The sequence below is a fragment of the Chaetodon trifascialis genome, chromosome 19 (assembly GCF_039877785.1).
Source record: "Chaetodon trifascialis isolate fChaTrf1 chromosome 19, fChaTrf1.hap1, whole genome shotgun sequence".
In the NCBI taxonomy this organism is placed as follows: Eukaryota; Metazoa; Chordata; class Actinopteri; order Chaetodontiformes; family Chaetodontidae; genus Chaetodon; species Chaetodon trifascialis.
In genome coordinates this window covers 11,553,509-11,570,078 of record NC_092074.1, presented here as the reverse complement: position 1 = coordinate 11,570,078, position 16,570 = coordinate 11,553,509, and the positions used below count along the sequence as shown (strand labels likewise).

The following is a 16,570-nucleotide window of genomic DNA, read 5'->3' as shown; positions in this document are numbered from 1 at the left end:
TCCCAGCTGTCAACGGGCGAAAGGTGGAGTACACCCAGAACCGGTCGCCAGCCGATCGCAGGGCAACATATACCGACAAACAACCATTCACGCTCACACTCACACCTAAGGACAATTTAAAGTCACCAATTAACCTAATGAGCATGTTTTTGGTCTGTGGGAGGAAGCCGGAGTACCCGGAGAGAACCCACGCATGCACGGGAAGAACATGCAAACTTCACACAGAAAGGTCCTGCCCAAACCGGGGATCGAACCAGCGAACCGCACACTACCTGCTGCTCCACCATGCCGCGAAGCACACCATTTAAAAAAACATCTTCAAATGGATTGCCTTTTTTGTCTTATTCTTGATTTTACACCTTTTATTTAGTTTTACACTTAATTCTGTGAGCATTTTCATATATTTTCTTCAACCTCCCTCTTTCCTCTTTTTCAAAGTTCTACATCAATACAGTTTGCTTTATTGAGGATTTGAATCTCTAATAATCAAATTAACAATATTTCTCTGTGTCTTTCTGCATAGCCGAACTTGACAACAAAACATCAGATATTTTACACTGTACCATATGAGATGCGTCAAGTGCTTCTCAACACTCATCTTAGCATAAGGCAAAAGAACATTCGCACCTCCTTTGCACTAACACACACACATTCGCATGCATACACATTTACATATATATCGCATGGGTGAGAAGCAGGTGGCTGAAGTTATAAGTGACAACGTATTTTTCTTGTAGATGTATGTACAGTACAGAAGGGGTAGTGATATAAGGGTGACATCAGTGCGCTCTTCTTGCTTTGGTCTGAACACACAAGCACACTGACCACAGTGTACATAAAAACCCTGCAGGGCCTGTAGCATGCAGGCTGTTGTTGATATGAATTCACTCTGAGGGCAAACAGACAGGGAGTGAGGATGCAGTGGAAACAAAACAAGAGATAAGAGAAGAAAAAAGAATGATGAAGGCAAAGAGGGAGGAGAAGTGGGAAATAAAAGGAAGGGAAAGAGCAAATACAAATAGAAACAGAGACAGACAGGGGGACATGAAGAGGCACAAGAGTCAGAGAAGAGAAAGAAAAATACCTATAAGGCAAAGAGATAGGTCAGAGTTTCAACATCTGAAGCACACTTATTATGGACCCATTCCCTGTCAGGCCTGAAGAGGAGGTGATATGTGACATCTAACAGATCACTGTTGGACTCCTGAGCTCATGACCTCTCTGCTGTGATGCTCTTGGGTCCCCCTTCAAGAACCCAATTTAGCTCTCCTGGCTCGCCACGGACACCTGAAGAGAGGAACAAGCCACTCCAGCCACAAACATAAGGAAGAGAGGAAGGACGCACGAAGGACAGTGATGGACTGCTGAGAAGGAGGCCTGAATCTGGGCTGTCCTAAATATGACGAGGCCCCAAACATTATGTGGGCCAGATCAGATCTTAGAGGAGACGTCACATGTGAGCACCAACATGAACTCAAAGCACCAGGATGCAAGCTGGTTTTCATACAGTAATCTCTTTAAAGCAATCGCTCAACATATGCTTGTTCGCATTTCTTGCCAGTTGGAGTTCCCCCCTACTTCAGCCTTCCTCCACCTTCAAAGCCATTGTAGCGATCCATGTATAAGCTTGACACCAACCTCACTCTCAAGGGTCACCCTACCAGGAGCTAAACTCCAGATCGTATCACCATATTAGGTACTCGCCAGCTTCTCTATCACAGCAGGATGGCTTGTTCTTCAGAGGAGGAGGCTCACCAGTGTGTGTCATACACATGATGCAACGAGTATGACACACACATACTTTCACAAAATTGCGTTGTGTGTTCATATCTGACAATGTGTTGACACTGCTCCTTTTGATAGAAGGTGCTCTTTTCTATGGGATTCATATTACTCAATTTGAGTGGCAGCTGTAACAGCTTGGTGTGTGTTTATGTGAACATGTAGGCAAATTTCTGAAAAAAAAAAGCTGCAGCTCACTGTCACAGTGTTGGAAGATTTTGTCATCATTTCTTCTCATTCTCATATTAGCGTGGTGACACCCTGCTTAGTGATCTGAGACAGCACACACACTCTGCACAACAGCACTGATTTTGTGAAAGCAGTGTGCTCTTTTGACTTTGCGAGCAGCACATCTTCATATAACTCATTTCTCAGTGAGTGTAACAGCTCACTAAGCAGGGTATCACCATGCAAATATGAGACCAAGAAGAGAGACGACTGCGAAACGCTGCAAGTGTGACACTGTGAGAGCGAGAGAACTAACGGGGCTCTTCAATTATTTATAAGCAGGGATTGTCTGTTTATCAAACTGACGCCTGGAGCGCCGACCATGATTAGACTCAAACAATGGTGGTCTTCTCTGAGCAGTGCTGATGCAGCTTCCAAGACACAGCTCAGATATGAATAAAACACAGACAGCATCAAAAAGGGCTGGGAAATGTGTGGGTACGTGCGCGCGCATGTGTTTGTGTGTGTCTTGACATCAGATCGGGATTTCATATATAATTTTTTAAATTAGGTTTTGGGTAACGCTTTAAATGTATTCTCTTTCATTGTATATGATTGCAATTATGTAATACTATGTTGTAAAGGATTCATTGTTTATGCACCTGTTATGGATACATTATACAGCTATATTATACTTCTTACAAATGCTGGATAGGTCGGGGGTAGTGAGATGTTACCATGTTTTGGATCTTGGGTATATTGTCATGCTTTATCGTGTATTGCTGCATCATGATTGATCGTCTTGAACGACAATGAAATGTGCATTGGACTGACATTATTTTTGTATCAGTATGGCAGTGCAGACATACAGTAGTGCTCCTACATCATAAACTCCAAATTTTTCATGGGTGCTCCTGAATATACATCATTAGTTAAACATAACCTCCACCAAGTCCAATAGTGCTCTCTTCTACAGTGTGCAAGGCTGCAGGGGCAAACCTCACAGTCAGTACTGTTGCTTGTTCTTCAGAAGCGTAAAGTTCAAATATTTATCCTTAATATCTCTGGTGGAGGTTCCTACAGACAGCTCACACTTTTTCATTTATTATTTATTTATTATCATTTTACAATTGGATATGTTTTGTCACTATTGAGCTCAACTACCATCTACTGGATTTTTTATGCTGTTCATTCCGCCAATTATTTGTGTAGCCACTTTAAAATTTTATGAGTTCTTCCTTGGCCAAGCTCCACCTTTCCACCGAGTTTCATGAAAGTCGATCCAGGCAAACAAACCAACAAACTGTATCGAAAAACACAACAGTGTGAGCGTTTATGCTTCCAAAACTGCTGGTGTGAGAAGGGTGTAGACAGTCATGTGACTCATCCAGCATACCTGGAGGAGCCAGCCTCTTCTTTTCACCTGACCGCATGGAGCAAAGCTCATGCGAAGCTTTCCAAGACACCACACCCCTCTGCCCCAACACCACAGCAAGAGATAACACTCAGATCCCTCATATCCCTGAGCAGCAAACACTGCTGGCCAGGATTTATCCAAATCTCTGTGCTTGCAAACAAGTACTTTATACCCTGTTATCCGCTGCCCCACTCAGGCATTATGTCCCGTCGTGCAGCTTCATTTGCATACGCCTTTCATTTTATTGCTTGTTTTCTTTTCCCTGTAAAGCATTTTTTTCAAAGGAAATGCCATGAAAAATTAAGTTTAATATCACCATCATTATTAAACATAAGTCCAGTATTTATTCTGTTTTCATCCTTGGTTTGAGCGTCCAACTGCTGAGAAAAATATCTGGGTCTGTTTGACTTTCTTCACCTGCCACTTGTGTTTTTCCACCTGGATGGATTGTGTACGATCTCCTGGGCTCACTGCAGCTTCCCACAGTTGAATGTGAACATTGTTTTCACTTGAGCTGAAAAGTGGCTGAAAGCAGCACAGCGTTGCTTTGCGGGGTGTCAATTCTCGGTGGAAACTGCAACAATAGCAACTCTTTCACAATAAAGGAGTGATTTGGTTCAGCGGCAATTTAAAAATATTATTCAATGCACCTTTAAAGACCCTTCAAATCTTGGTTATAGCCTCTCCCTTCTTGCAGCATTTTTGTATTGATGCACTCTATTGTGTACAGCCTTTTCAACAGAGCTTAAATAAGTGCCTGTGAGGAGCTACGAATCCAAGGAAATGGCATGTAGTGTGAGAGGAGGGCCATTAAACCACCGGTTGACTCATGAGCAAAGGTGTAACACTTACCTGCAGAAATGAGACATTTTGTCAGAAAGAGGGAGCAGAAGTGAAGGGACGGCGGAATGTGGGAGATCTGAAAATGGGCTCTATAGGGAGTAAAAGATGGGTGGTATGGAAGGATATGGGAGGGAGGAGGTGTTGAGTTGTAACGGGGCAGGAGCCAGATGCTCCAGTTTCCTTGACAGAAATGGAGGTCAAGTGCAGCTTTATGCGAAGGCAACACAGGGAGAGAGGCATAGACATAAAGAGAAAGATGGAGGGGAGGGAGGTAGCATGATGACTTTAACTAGCGGTAAGGGACACAGCATTTGAGCTCACAGTGCAGAAAGCCCGATCTTTCTAGCGATAGCAACTAAGGAGAGGATAAGACAGCACAGAGGAACACACAGTGTGGTGTCTCCTTCCAGGATGGATGGAGGGGGATAAAAGGCTCTATGAGGAGCCTAAGAACATTAATAGGAGTAAGTGATAGGGAGGGATAAAAATAAAAACATATGTTAACTTCGCAGGGAGGACAGATGGTAATGTGGTGGCTTCAGCATACGAGGAGCACTAATGGATAGAGAGAGTGCACAGGGAAAACACATGATGATCTCAAATAGTACATCTGGGAGTGTGTGCCTCACCTATTTCAGGGAAAAAGGGAAGCATAAATATATATTAGGAATACAACTATTAGGCTGGGGACTCCAGATGAAAAATAGCCTTTGTGTGTGAGCATTTCAACTCACAGTGGATATCCTCTGGGCCCAGGTAATGATTTTCTCCGAGCAGAATATGCAGCAGACTAATGTGAAAAAATATACATCACACAACGCGCGCAATGTGTTTGTTGTGAGCGTTTCTGGACGAACTCAAAGGGAAAGTTGCAGATTTGGATTGTTGTTCAGAGGAGAATGGAAATAATAGACAGCTGTAGGGAGGATTGGGAATTGAACTGGTGCAGCCGATATAATTGCCAAACAGAACTAGGCACACACCACATTGTACAAACAACAGACTTCAAAGTCAATAAATCCTTCACCGTCATGAGCCAAGTTCCACAAGCATGCTAGCTACAACTGTAGCGAACAGAAAAGAAGCGTGTAAACATGTTAACATGCACGGGGACAGATTGGAAAGATACTCTGAGTCTGGAGAGTATGTGTCATATTTAGCGAATAAGGCTGCCTTTGAATGAAATTAAAGGAACCAACAGATTGAGAGTCCATCTCTCAATATTTTCTGACCTCTCTGCCCTCTAATGTGCACTCTAATGCCTTTAAAACCTTTAAAAAAAATAGACATTTTTTACAAAAGGTTCAGTAATTTCCTAACAAGCATTCCTCAAACAGGAGTCAATACTGCATTTACACGGGACTATTTTCAGCGATGGATTAATACACATTTAGCCCTCTTGTGTTTGTGGGATTGAATCAAACTAAACTCCGGCGTCCATGTTTATTATAATTAACAAACATCTTACCACGTGCGCTGGTGTGGCTCACTGATGTGTTTGTAATAGTTTAATCTCTGCGCTCTGACGGAAAGTGCAAAGCAGATGACTTCTCGTGAATAGGAGAGCGCCAGGGGAGGGTGGGAGGAGTTCATTGTCCACTGTCTGCACCACCTCTCTCTGATCTAAGTGCCTGAAGAAACAGGACATGGAAATGTGTAATTCTGCCATGGTGTGTGTGTGTGTGTGTCCGTGAGCAAGAGAGAGGCTGCGATGTGAGACTGCATATAAGGAGGTATATAAAAAAAGAGCTACTCTCAACTCCCCTGAGGCTCGCTTCTTGTGTGTGCGCGTACACATACGTATGTGATCTGCATACAAATCTCCGATCTGGTAACCCATCTGCCCGTGTGCTTAATATTCCTTCATGAGTGCCCGACTCTGTCTGTTGACCAGCGTTTGGAGGCAAGGATGTAACATCAGGGCCTTCAGGCTTCTAATACAAAATATTGTTTTGCTCAGGAGGTAGGCCTAAGGCGGTTAAATCAAGCATCATCATTGGCTCTTTATCTCCATTCATTCACCTTGCACTGAACTTAAGAGCTTTCTGCAGTGTCAACGGTTCTTAACGCCTGTGGAAATTGGGACTGCAATGAGCTAACATGTTAGCTACTCTGACATACACAGACATACACAGATAAGTAGTCTGGAAAGTGTTTGGAAAAGGGTGACTGCTTCATTTCAACCAATCAGATCAATGAACCTTGTGATGAGAAAAGCCCGTTTTTGCTCTCAGCAGTCACTGTGGTCGCACCAAACCACGCCCACAGCTGCCATGTTTTTTATGTTATGGGACTACGGATGGAAATTAGCATTTTTGCTACAATCCGGCATGTTTACATATTTGTATGTTTATTAATGTGCACTGTCCCATCCAAATAAACAAATTTAAAAAAAAAAAAAAAAAAAAAAGGTGTTCCACCAAGATGGATTCTCGGCTCACGTTATCTTGTGCGATCTCGTGATCTCGCAAATCCAGCTGCCTCGCAAGCGACATAGATAAAGTCACCACCAACGTTCTGTTAAAACTTGCTGGTTTTCAAAGTATAATGGTGCACGTGCCTGTTTATTAAGGGGTGAAACATTTGGATTGAACCACATCCCACACGCTGAATCTAACATTTTCCAGCAATGCTCACTAATTCAGTAACCCAGCCTGAACCAAAACAGCAATTCAATCCCTTTTTCAGATCCCTCTCTCTTCCTCTGCTCCTTGAAAATCTGAAGCACACGTTTCTGTATCGTTTCTGGCTTTCTGTCTCTTTACCCCCCAGCTGTGATAGGCTCCCAAGAAAGCCGGCTTTTCTCACATTTTGATAGGCTCCTCTGTCACATAATTGGGGGTTTTCTTGGAGTGCTGGCTTTAAAGGTTTGTCCCCTGTTATCAGTGCTAATGAGAAAATGAGTAGTGTTACACTGATATGTTCCAGAGGAGCAGCGGAAGTTTAATGTGCCGTCTGTAAATAACAGAGTCAGATGTGTACGTTAATAAAGACAAGCCTTCTCTGTCTGTGCCTGCGTGCTCTTTTCATCTTCTGTTCTCTGCGGCTTCTTATAAAATGGGACTCAGTATTTTTTTTTCGCATGCCTTTGCAACGATGGAAAACAATTGGATTTTTAAGGAGATTCCCAGACTTATTTATTCTGCCAACAAACTGAATAAATAGCCTAGTAAGACCCAGTTGTCTATCAGTCATTTCCTTCACTCCAAAAATACTCCAGTGCCTCCACTGCGGAGGGAACACGCTGGTCCCATCTTTTTCCATTTTAAACTCTCAATACATAATTATATGGATTGTAACCGATTTCTCCAAGCCTTCATCTTTTCCCTCTTTCACCCCCTCAGCTGTTTTTTTTTCTTCCTTGACAGGGCAGCTGGTTGCATTGTATCATCTCAATGTCTCGCTTCACCGCATGTACAAACCTTTTTTGGCAACTACAAGCAGCCCAGCCAGCCAAGAGAGGCTTTTGTCGACTCCTTCCCAGTCTGTATTAATATTTACCAGGCAAGGAAACACAGGCAGATGTCAACCATGAGGCGATTTCGTCGTGTTGCTCGCTGGTGAGCCCACTCTTGTTCTGGATTACAGTCTAATCCAAGCATCAGATTTGTGGTGTTAAAACATTTTGTACAATTGCAAGGGAGGGGGGGTCCCCACTTCTCTGGCCGCTGTAGAATTCCTCGATAGCCGAGATGAATGCACAGTTTCAGTGATATTTATTAATTAAGATATTTACCAGCAGATTTATCTTTCTCATTGTGGTCTCTTTCGACCCGTACACATATGGAAGATTTGTATTTTAGTAGTCTGAAATGTACTTCATTTTGGAGCTGAACTGAAATATATTATGTTTTTATACACTGTCAAACCAGCAATAACACAACCCACACACTAAACATAACATTGTAAAAAATAACAGGAATTAACATACATCTCCCCTCGTAACCCGACTGCCTACTCCTTTCATTTTAATTTACATTACTCAAATGATACAAACTCTAACAGGGAAACATTTCAGCACTTTCTAATATAAATGCAAGAACTGATTACAGGTGTAAGTCTAAAGTCTGTTCCAGCAAGAGTCCAAATATATACTGAACATAATACTAAACTGAATATGATTCAGTATTTCAAAACATGAAAGAGATATCGTCTTCACTGTGGTTAGGACGCTGTGTGACACCCAGTGAGACAGTATGAATCACATTCTCATATACACATGCGCTGCAGTGTGTTTAATTTATCACAAATCTGCATGAAGATGCCAAGAAAATGCATTGAAACGTATCGCTGAATAAAGTCAGGATTTCAGCACTGGACAGCTCCCACAAAGAAGACATGAGCAGAGGAGTCTTTTCAGGAGGGACAGCTCCCGAGTCTTGTTCAGTATGTTGTGTCTGGACAACTGATCACCATACTCTGTTAAGTATTTTAAATCCTGATGACATCATTAGGATTTGTTTTATTTTTTCAAAAGCCCCCTTTGGAGGCCACTGAGGACATTACACAGCTGTTTTCCACATGTGGTATTCCCTGTGATGAGTAAACTGAACTCATATCAGTGGACTGTCCCTTTAACTATGCAATAATTTAACAACATTGAAATATTTAGTTCCTGATCATATTTAGAGGTTGGTTTTAAACTGCAGTGAACAGCTCTAACTTTTTAACTCTGAGAAATTTACATCCCAATCACCAGAGCAAATGTTGGTATTGTACGCTTCTGCAAATCGCGATTATGTTGAATCTTTCTTTACGGGCAAACTTAATGTCTTTGCATTGCAGTTTCATGTCATGCTAACGCTGTCGTTAAGGTCTGCTTAGGCTTAGGCATAAAAAACACTTGGTTAAGGTTAGGAAAAGTTTTGGCTCAAAATACCTGGTTTCGTTGCCACAAACACGGCTTAAACAGTCATCCACCTAGCCATCCGTACCACCATCCCCTCTTCCTCCTAATGAGAAACTCATGTACAAGTAATCTGAACTATGTCACTTTGATCCCCACTGCAGAAACACTGAAATGTTATGATGAAATGTATAGATTTAAATATCCATGGTTTGCAGAAAAGTACAATGCCAACCTTTTATTCTGGCAACTGGACTGGACATGCAATGGCTACAGGAGACGTTGAAATGCATCCACTGGATTTTTTAAAGTTTGTTCATTGTTTGAGAAGCTCCAGAAAATTGCCTATAACACAATGTTTTTTTCATGCCAAACTATGAGAAATTAAAAGGGAAGAAGAGGATGATGCCTCACCCAATTCTGCTGGGATTTCCCAACAACAAAGCGCTTCCAAAACTTTCCACGTGGGTTTCCTCAGGGAGGGCAGAGATGGATGCAGTTCTTTTTCACTCAGACGCTAATTTGGGCTTACACTGATTAAGCTGTCCATCTCACTGCCAGGAGACCTCCGTGTATGTGTGATCCACTGTGTGCCTGAGCGTATGTGAGCAGAATCTCTAAAGCTTAAGGGGACGCCATCGGCAGCGCTGGTGATTCACAGGGAGGACGACATGAAAGAGCTGTGGAGAGCCAGTGACATAGTGGGATTACAGATGGGAGAGGAATCCTCCCCGTTCAGCCAACAATTAACAAGGGGATAACTACAAAACAAGCCCGGCGATTCTGTCATCAGCTCAGTCCTCAGGTGCACAGGGGGAAAGCAGCTAATTGAATGTAGAATTGGAAACAGGATGGAGTAACGAGACATGATGAGGCAGTGTTTTTGACTCCTGTCAGCACCTCATCTTGTTTTTCACGTTGATAAAAGTGAAGCACTTCACAAACTGAAGCTGTAGTATCTTGTTGAGGATGTCTGATAATTGCGGTGAAATCCAGCCATGGAAACATATGATGGCAAAATACTAGATATGATACGCTCTGACAAATCCAGTGAATTGCACCCTATATGAGACTATAAGATAAAAAAGCAAACAGCACTATTTAATATATATTCACGTCCCAAAATACATGATAACACCTGCTTGCTATTGGCAGTTTGGCCTCTCACAATGGCTAATAATCTCCATATCATGTGTTAGCCCTGTGGGTCTTAGGTTGTGAACTATCACTAAGCTGACAAGAGCAGCTTTTGACCCTCAACCCCCGAACCAGCAGCCAGGCGGATCATGTCCGAAGGGAGACTATGGCCTGACAATGATCCCTCGCTCCGGGTTTTGTGCTGTCACAACATACACAGCAACACATTATGTTTACTTGGGTTCCTTATAAGCAAGTTTCAATGCACTCCTCAGCTTTTATAACTGTACCTATAATCTGAAGTTGAAAACTCAAGCTGCTCCATGTGCTACACTGTGCTTCCACGGTCCTAATGTCCCTGAAAACATGTATCATCCTGCTACACTACAAATGGCTTCAAAGGTGCGTATCAAATCAAATAAAGCTGTTGTTTCAAGCCACAAAAAAACAGGCGATGACCGCTTTACATGCTCACACCTGTGGAATAACATGTGACCACAGGTATGCATGTGCATAAAAGTATATGAATAGCTAATTGATAAAGTATACTGTATAAACAAGAATACCAGTAATTGGTCTTAAAGGAACAGTTTGATTTTGGGACTTTTGCTATGTGACTTAAGTGCAATGTTTCTGGTACATCCTGTCCAGTGACACCACAGAAAAGCACTTTGAGATGCTCCTGCTCAAAACTTTCCTCCATAACCACCAACACAAGCAACGGCTTTGACTGTGCTCGACAGTACACAGCGCTCTCCATACCGCTTTCCCACCACAGATATGACCAAAATAATCAATTGAACCACAGCAGAATAAATAAACTCGAGCCAATGCAACTGCAGCTAATCAATATAATCGCCTTCAGGTGCAGCTGAAAATGAGGCTGATGAGGGATGCAGAGTGGATTGTGGGAAAACCCATCTTGACAGGCGACGGGGCTGGTATGCACTAACTTGAACATAAGAGTGAAGATGCTCCTCTCAGCCACATAGAAAGAAAAAAATGGCTCATTTTCAGACTAAATGTGAGGGTGGGAATAGGTGAAACTGGAGGAGAAGGTATCTCACTAAAGCTTTTTTTTTTTTTTTTTTTTTTCCCAAAAAGGTCAGTGAGTTTCACTTCAGATTTTACTCTTGTAAGTCTCAGCATGTGAGTAATATAGCCTGTGGCACAAATGTTCTCATGCGTTAGACTACAACACAGTCAAGGCTTAGAAAAATCCATTCGTCTGACGAGGAGCAAAGGCGGCTGTCAAACACGAGTACTGTAACCGAATCCGAATCGGTGGTCAAGCTCGGCTTCTGATGCTCAAAAACGCTACAAACGTCGACTGAAAGCCTGACAGTGAAGATGACATGTTTCGACCTCTTCCTCTGAGTCTCACGGTGGGCTGTTTCACATTTTGTCAGCTGCTGGCGGAGCATTCGTCGTGCGTTACTTTTTTCCCATTAAATGCCAAGCACTGCGTCTGTCTGCACCAAAAAACAACTCGCTGCTCAGAAGCTTCGACTGAACAGCCTGAACGGAGCAGAGGAGCTGCGCGCACCAGTGTCACATTTTACTACTACTGTAGCCTCTACATGTCACAGATTACGCGCAGAGACGTGCACCTTGAGCATCCCCGCGGTCCCCCGACGCATCAATTTGGACGGCCAAAAAGAGGATTTGGGGACCAGAGATGTCGAGCGTCGCAGAGGAATCGATGACATCATGTCTGTGGGGGGGAAGCTGTAGTTTTGCGAGCCGTGGAAACAGATGCTCGTCTGGCCTCTAGTTGCAGAGTTGGAGTATTTGATGCGGGGAGGGAGAGCGGGTGAATCGAGGCGACCGTGTGCGGGGTGAAGCGCTGTGATGTGAGCGGCGCGCCTGACACACACACGCACACTCAGACACGCACGCACACAAACATACACACATGAGCTTTCAGCTACTACCTGTCCGTCTTTGAACAAATAGCCCTCTTCCCTCCCCACACAAGCGCAATGGCGCACTGTGATGAAATAATCACAGCGGTGCAATTTCTGTGCAGCTGTCTGTTCTGGGCACATTTGGCTGAGAGCATGGGAATTATGCAAAACGTCTAAAATGCAATTAGATATATTAGAAATGCAAAAACAGGCATGCGTGGCAGCAAAGAGTGGAGACTGTGAGGCGAGCGTAATGGCATCACCACGGTGCTGATTTTCACCCCAGTCATGTACACAACAACGGGTTATACCAGGTGACAGTCAAGAGGAGGCTGGAAGAAGTGAATGGATAGAGTGAGAGGAGCTGGACGCACCGTGCTCTGAGGGTTTTAACTGATTCCTTTAAAGGCAAAACTTTATGTTTGTCTTACCTCCACACTTGTCCCAACTGAAAGATGTGTATGATAGTCTGCCAGACCCAGACAGAAAGACGGCAGCACCTGTCTCTTTGCAGACCGGCTGTAGCTCTTCGGCTACTCAGCCCCTCCACGGAGCCCAGTCCGCCCCCTGTGTAATCCTGCACAAACCACCTGAAGCTCAGGATCTGGACCAGAACCGAGGGCACCAGCACGAAGAACAGGGTCAGGCCCGACCACAGGAAGTCCTGCTTGTGGTAATAATCGATGGCCAGCCACAAATCGGTCCCCACGTCCCAGAAAAAGACCAGCAGTGCCAGGATGATCCACAGGCAGTCCAGCCAGAGGCGCTCCTCCTGCGGTGGCCGCGCCGCATCTCTCTCCTTCCCCTTCCCCTTCCCCCGGAGGTAATGCAGGCAGGCGCTCCGGCAGCCCCAGTAGCACGACGAGGTGTTGCAGCAATGGCAGATGTGGAATGAGCTGCCGTTCCGAGTGTCGTCCTCTCCCGTCCCCACCACCTCGTCCAGGTTGTGCAGCTGGGCGAAACCGGTGACGACCCCGCGACCATCGGATTTCGCTGCCATCTTTCCCTCTGATGTTCCCACCTCCTCCGGCTTCCGGGGTTCGTGACGACACTTCCCTGACACCTGTTTTGCACCCCAAATGTTGGAGCCATCTAAAAGCGGGGTGTCTGCGCGTCGCCGTCGCTCACTCTGTCCCCAGATAGCGCACCGGTGGCGCCACGGACGCAGCACATCTTGTCTCGCTTTCCCTCCACTGCAGATCTATTCCCACCTGGTAACAATAATCTAATCTACAAATTCCAACTATTCAATTCGTAACTCATGCATCTAACTGCGGTCGGCCAGTTTTTACCTGTGCTTTCATCTCATTCCCTCCGTTCAGTTGTTTACCCTCTCTGCAGCTCTCCTCCAGCTGCAAGCTGAGTGCCATGAGCAGACCGTCCCTCCACTGTCCCACGCCGACGTAATTCATCCCCCCACCTCTCCCCTCCTCCCTCTCTCACCCCCTCCTCTCTCTCTCTCTCTCTCTCTCTCTCTCTCTCTCTCTCTCTCTCTCTCTCTCTCTCTCTCTCTCTCACACACACACACACACACACACACACACACACACACACACACACACACACACACACACACACACCGTCCCTCCATCTCAACGTGGTTGCCATCTAGTGTCTCGTTTGAAGCCCCCAAATACGCAGGAGTGGTCTGCATGATGTAATGCAACATGCCTCATCGCCGCCAAAGGAAGTCTTTCCTGTTGTTGGAACATTTGAATCAGTCTCGGTGACACAGTGTGGGGTCACTTTTTTGGAGGAGGAAGACGAAGACGAAGACGAAAAAAAAAAGCATCCCGCAACCGACGCTTACTGCTGATAAAGACTTTCTAACGCTGAGTGATGAGCGCAGTGTTCCTCTCTGATGTGATGGGTGTGCTCAGTAGGCTGTGCTTGTGAAATTCAGATCTATTTGTAAGAGAATAGTCATTTCTACATACCGGCATCGACAAACAATTGGAAGTTATATCTGAAAGTTACAGGATGACAAAAGAGGAAGCTCGAGGCAGCTTCTCCACCACGTCCTCCGAGGAAAGACGTCATTTATCTATAGGTGAATCTATAGGCCTCTGGAATGGTTGCTAAGAGACATGTTGGGTTTTCTCTCCTTTCTGCAGCATTTTTTTTCCTCCCCAGCAGCAGTCAAGGGGTTAAGCAATTGCTGAAACGTGACGCCCCCCCCCCCCCCCCCCGCCCCCCGGTATAGCATGTGCGAGCAAAAGAGCTGGTGAGTCCGCCGCAGGCTCAACATCACTGTGATTAGACTGTGCCCACAGAGCTGCCATGCAGGGTCACATCCAGTGTGAGATTGATTGGATCATGTCCGCTTCACCCCCGCTGCCTGCTCTGCTCGCCTGTTTGGACGCCGGATTTCATGGGAGCTGTCCAGTGCTGAAGTAGCGCTGAACACACACTCCGCGTATCTCTCCGAGGACCCTCCTTGACAAATGCGTTCCTGAAGCCAAAACATAGTTCTGTTCTCGAGCCCGAAACGCAGCCTCAAGCCTTGAAGGAGTGCGGTCATTTGGCTCAGATGTCCTCACTTTAAAATCAAAGTCCTCGAGGTCTAAAACTCACTTTAGCTCGAATAGAAAATCCTTCATTTGAACCCCAAGGGGAAATTTGAGGCAATCTGCTTTGCAAACACTCAGACGCCTCATTACAAGAGGTTACAGGTTACAAGAGAGTAGAGAATCAACAGTTAAATGAAGAAAGGCGGGAGAACTTTATCAGTCTGTAAACTGTCTCTTTTTCATGGTTGTTCACAGGTTTTATGGTTCTGGATTAAACCAAACATGATTTCTGCTTCCTTCAAACTTGAATTTGCCCTCACTATGAAAGACACACACAAACACAAACACACACACTCTACCAAATCATTCCAGCGTTACAAGGCTACAGCACAAATAAATATCCACAACCATTTCGCTTGGTTGTGATCATGGCCACCACTTTATTGTGATAATATTGTGGACTTGAGTGGAGCTTCAGCAGATCAGACAGTCACATCCCAACGCAAACACTGCTGAAGACTGTGGCTACAATATGCGTGACTCTCATGATACCACAGTGAATTAGTATCGTGTGCAGACAACCATGAACCATCACAAAGCAGCTTGGATCAAGAATTTGATATTTCGGCATTTCGACCTCAGCTGGCTTTCGAACTAGTTGTAATGTCACATAATCGTGCTCTCAAGTCTTGTGTGTGAAAACTGCCTTCGAGCGTCAAACTCTGCACAGACTTCTGTGAGGCTCCGACATCAAAGTGACTTACCAAAAAAGCAGAAAACATTTTACTTTTTGAGTCAGGGAAGACTTTATTGGAGCAAAATGTTAACACATTACAGAGGAAAAGCATGACTAACGTGCAGGCTTTTCTCTCTTTGTACAGCCGGGGTAAGAGATGCCATTGGACCAGTGAGATGGAGCCCAGAGCTACATACTTAGTTATTTTTGATTGGGTTCACTGGACCAGGTATTGTCTGGTTTCATACCAAAACATGTTTTCTCCCAGTCATTATAATATACTGTACAATACACTGAAAAGCACTTTATATGATCATAATTAAAATAAATCTAGTACAACTAATCATACTGTCTGATATAAATACATCATGTAAGATTAGATAGTTCGCCCGTGTCATGGTGAATTGTCACTTCTTTATCTATCAAAATAAACCTTCATTATTATTGACTAATTAATGTCCGTTCACATTTTCTTGTCATTGTAGCATGTAACCTTCACATGTCAACCTTAAATGAACATTTTTGAAAACCCTGACCTGGAGCATCTAGAACGTTAAAACAACACTGTGACTGCAGACAGTGGGGGGCTTGTGCGCATTCTGTGGGCAAACCCACTGAAAACCCACCTGGTGGCCCCAAGGGGCAAACCTGCTGTGGGCCCCGCATGGCTCAGCCAACAGGGAGGCTTTGTGTGGCCTACTGCACTGCAGATTCTCTTATGTGATTTTATATGCAAAAAAAACTTCATGCATGTTTGTGTTACGTGTTTGTTGTTTATCTCATAGAGAAATTGCATCCCTTACAATCAGCAGACACAGACAGACATCGCGACCAAGAGATGAGCGGCTGCATCCTCACTGTACAGCTCCACTTCCTCACTGAGTGCGCCAAGTATTCTGAAATAAGGAGAGAAGTCCCCTTTACATCTTCATCCAAGCAACAGCACAGTGACAGCTGCTTATACAGTATAAGTTATCTGAACTTTTCTCAAACATTCAATTTATGTCAAGGTTGATTTTATGAACAGCTGCCATGTACCGGAGCTCTTTTATATTACGGGGATAGCGGATGGAGTGGTTGAATGAGCTTTGTGCGGTTTGTGGGTATACTTGGATTGAGACGTATCACGTCTCGACAGCCTACCTATGCATTCAGGGTAGTATATTATCCTGTATTAAAGGATCAATAAAGAAGCAGTCAGTCTAAAGTGTGCACGAATTAACC

The 16,570-nt window shown here is 44.4% G+C and overlaps 1 protein-coding gene across 1 annotated transcript in view; it reads right to left on the bottom strand.

The window, feature by feature from the left end:
- Window positions 1-13,490, bottom strand: part of xkr6b (XK, Kell blood group complex subunit-related family, member 6b) — a 50,390-nt gene extending 36,900 nt beyond the window's left edge. The window contains exon 1 of the mRNA XM_070987988.1: window positions 12,532-13,490. Within this exon, the coding sequence (XP_070844089.1) occupies window positions 12,532-13,100 (569 nt within the window). The 5' untranslated portion in view covers window positions 13,101-13,490. The remainder of the gene's footprint in view (window positions 1-12,531) is intronic.
- Window positions 13,491-16,570: the final 3,080 nt, after the last annotated feature.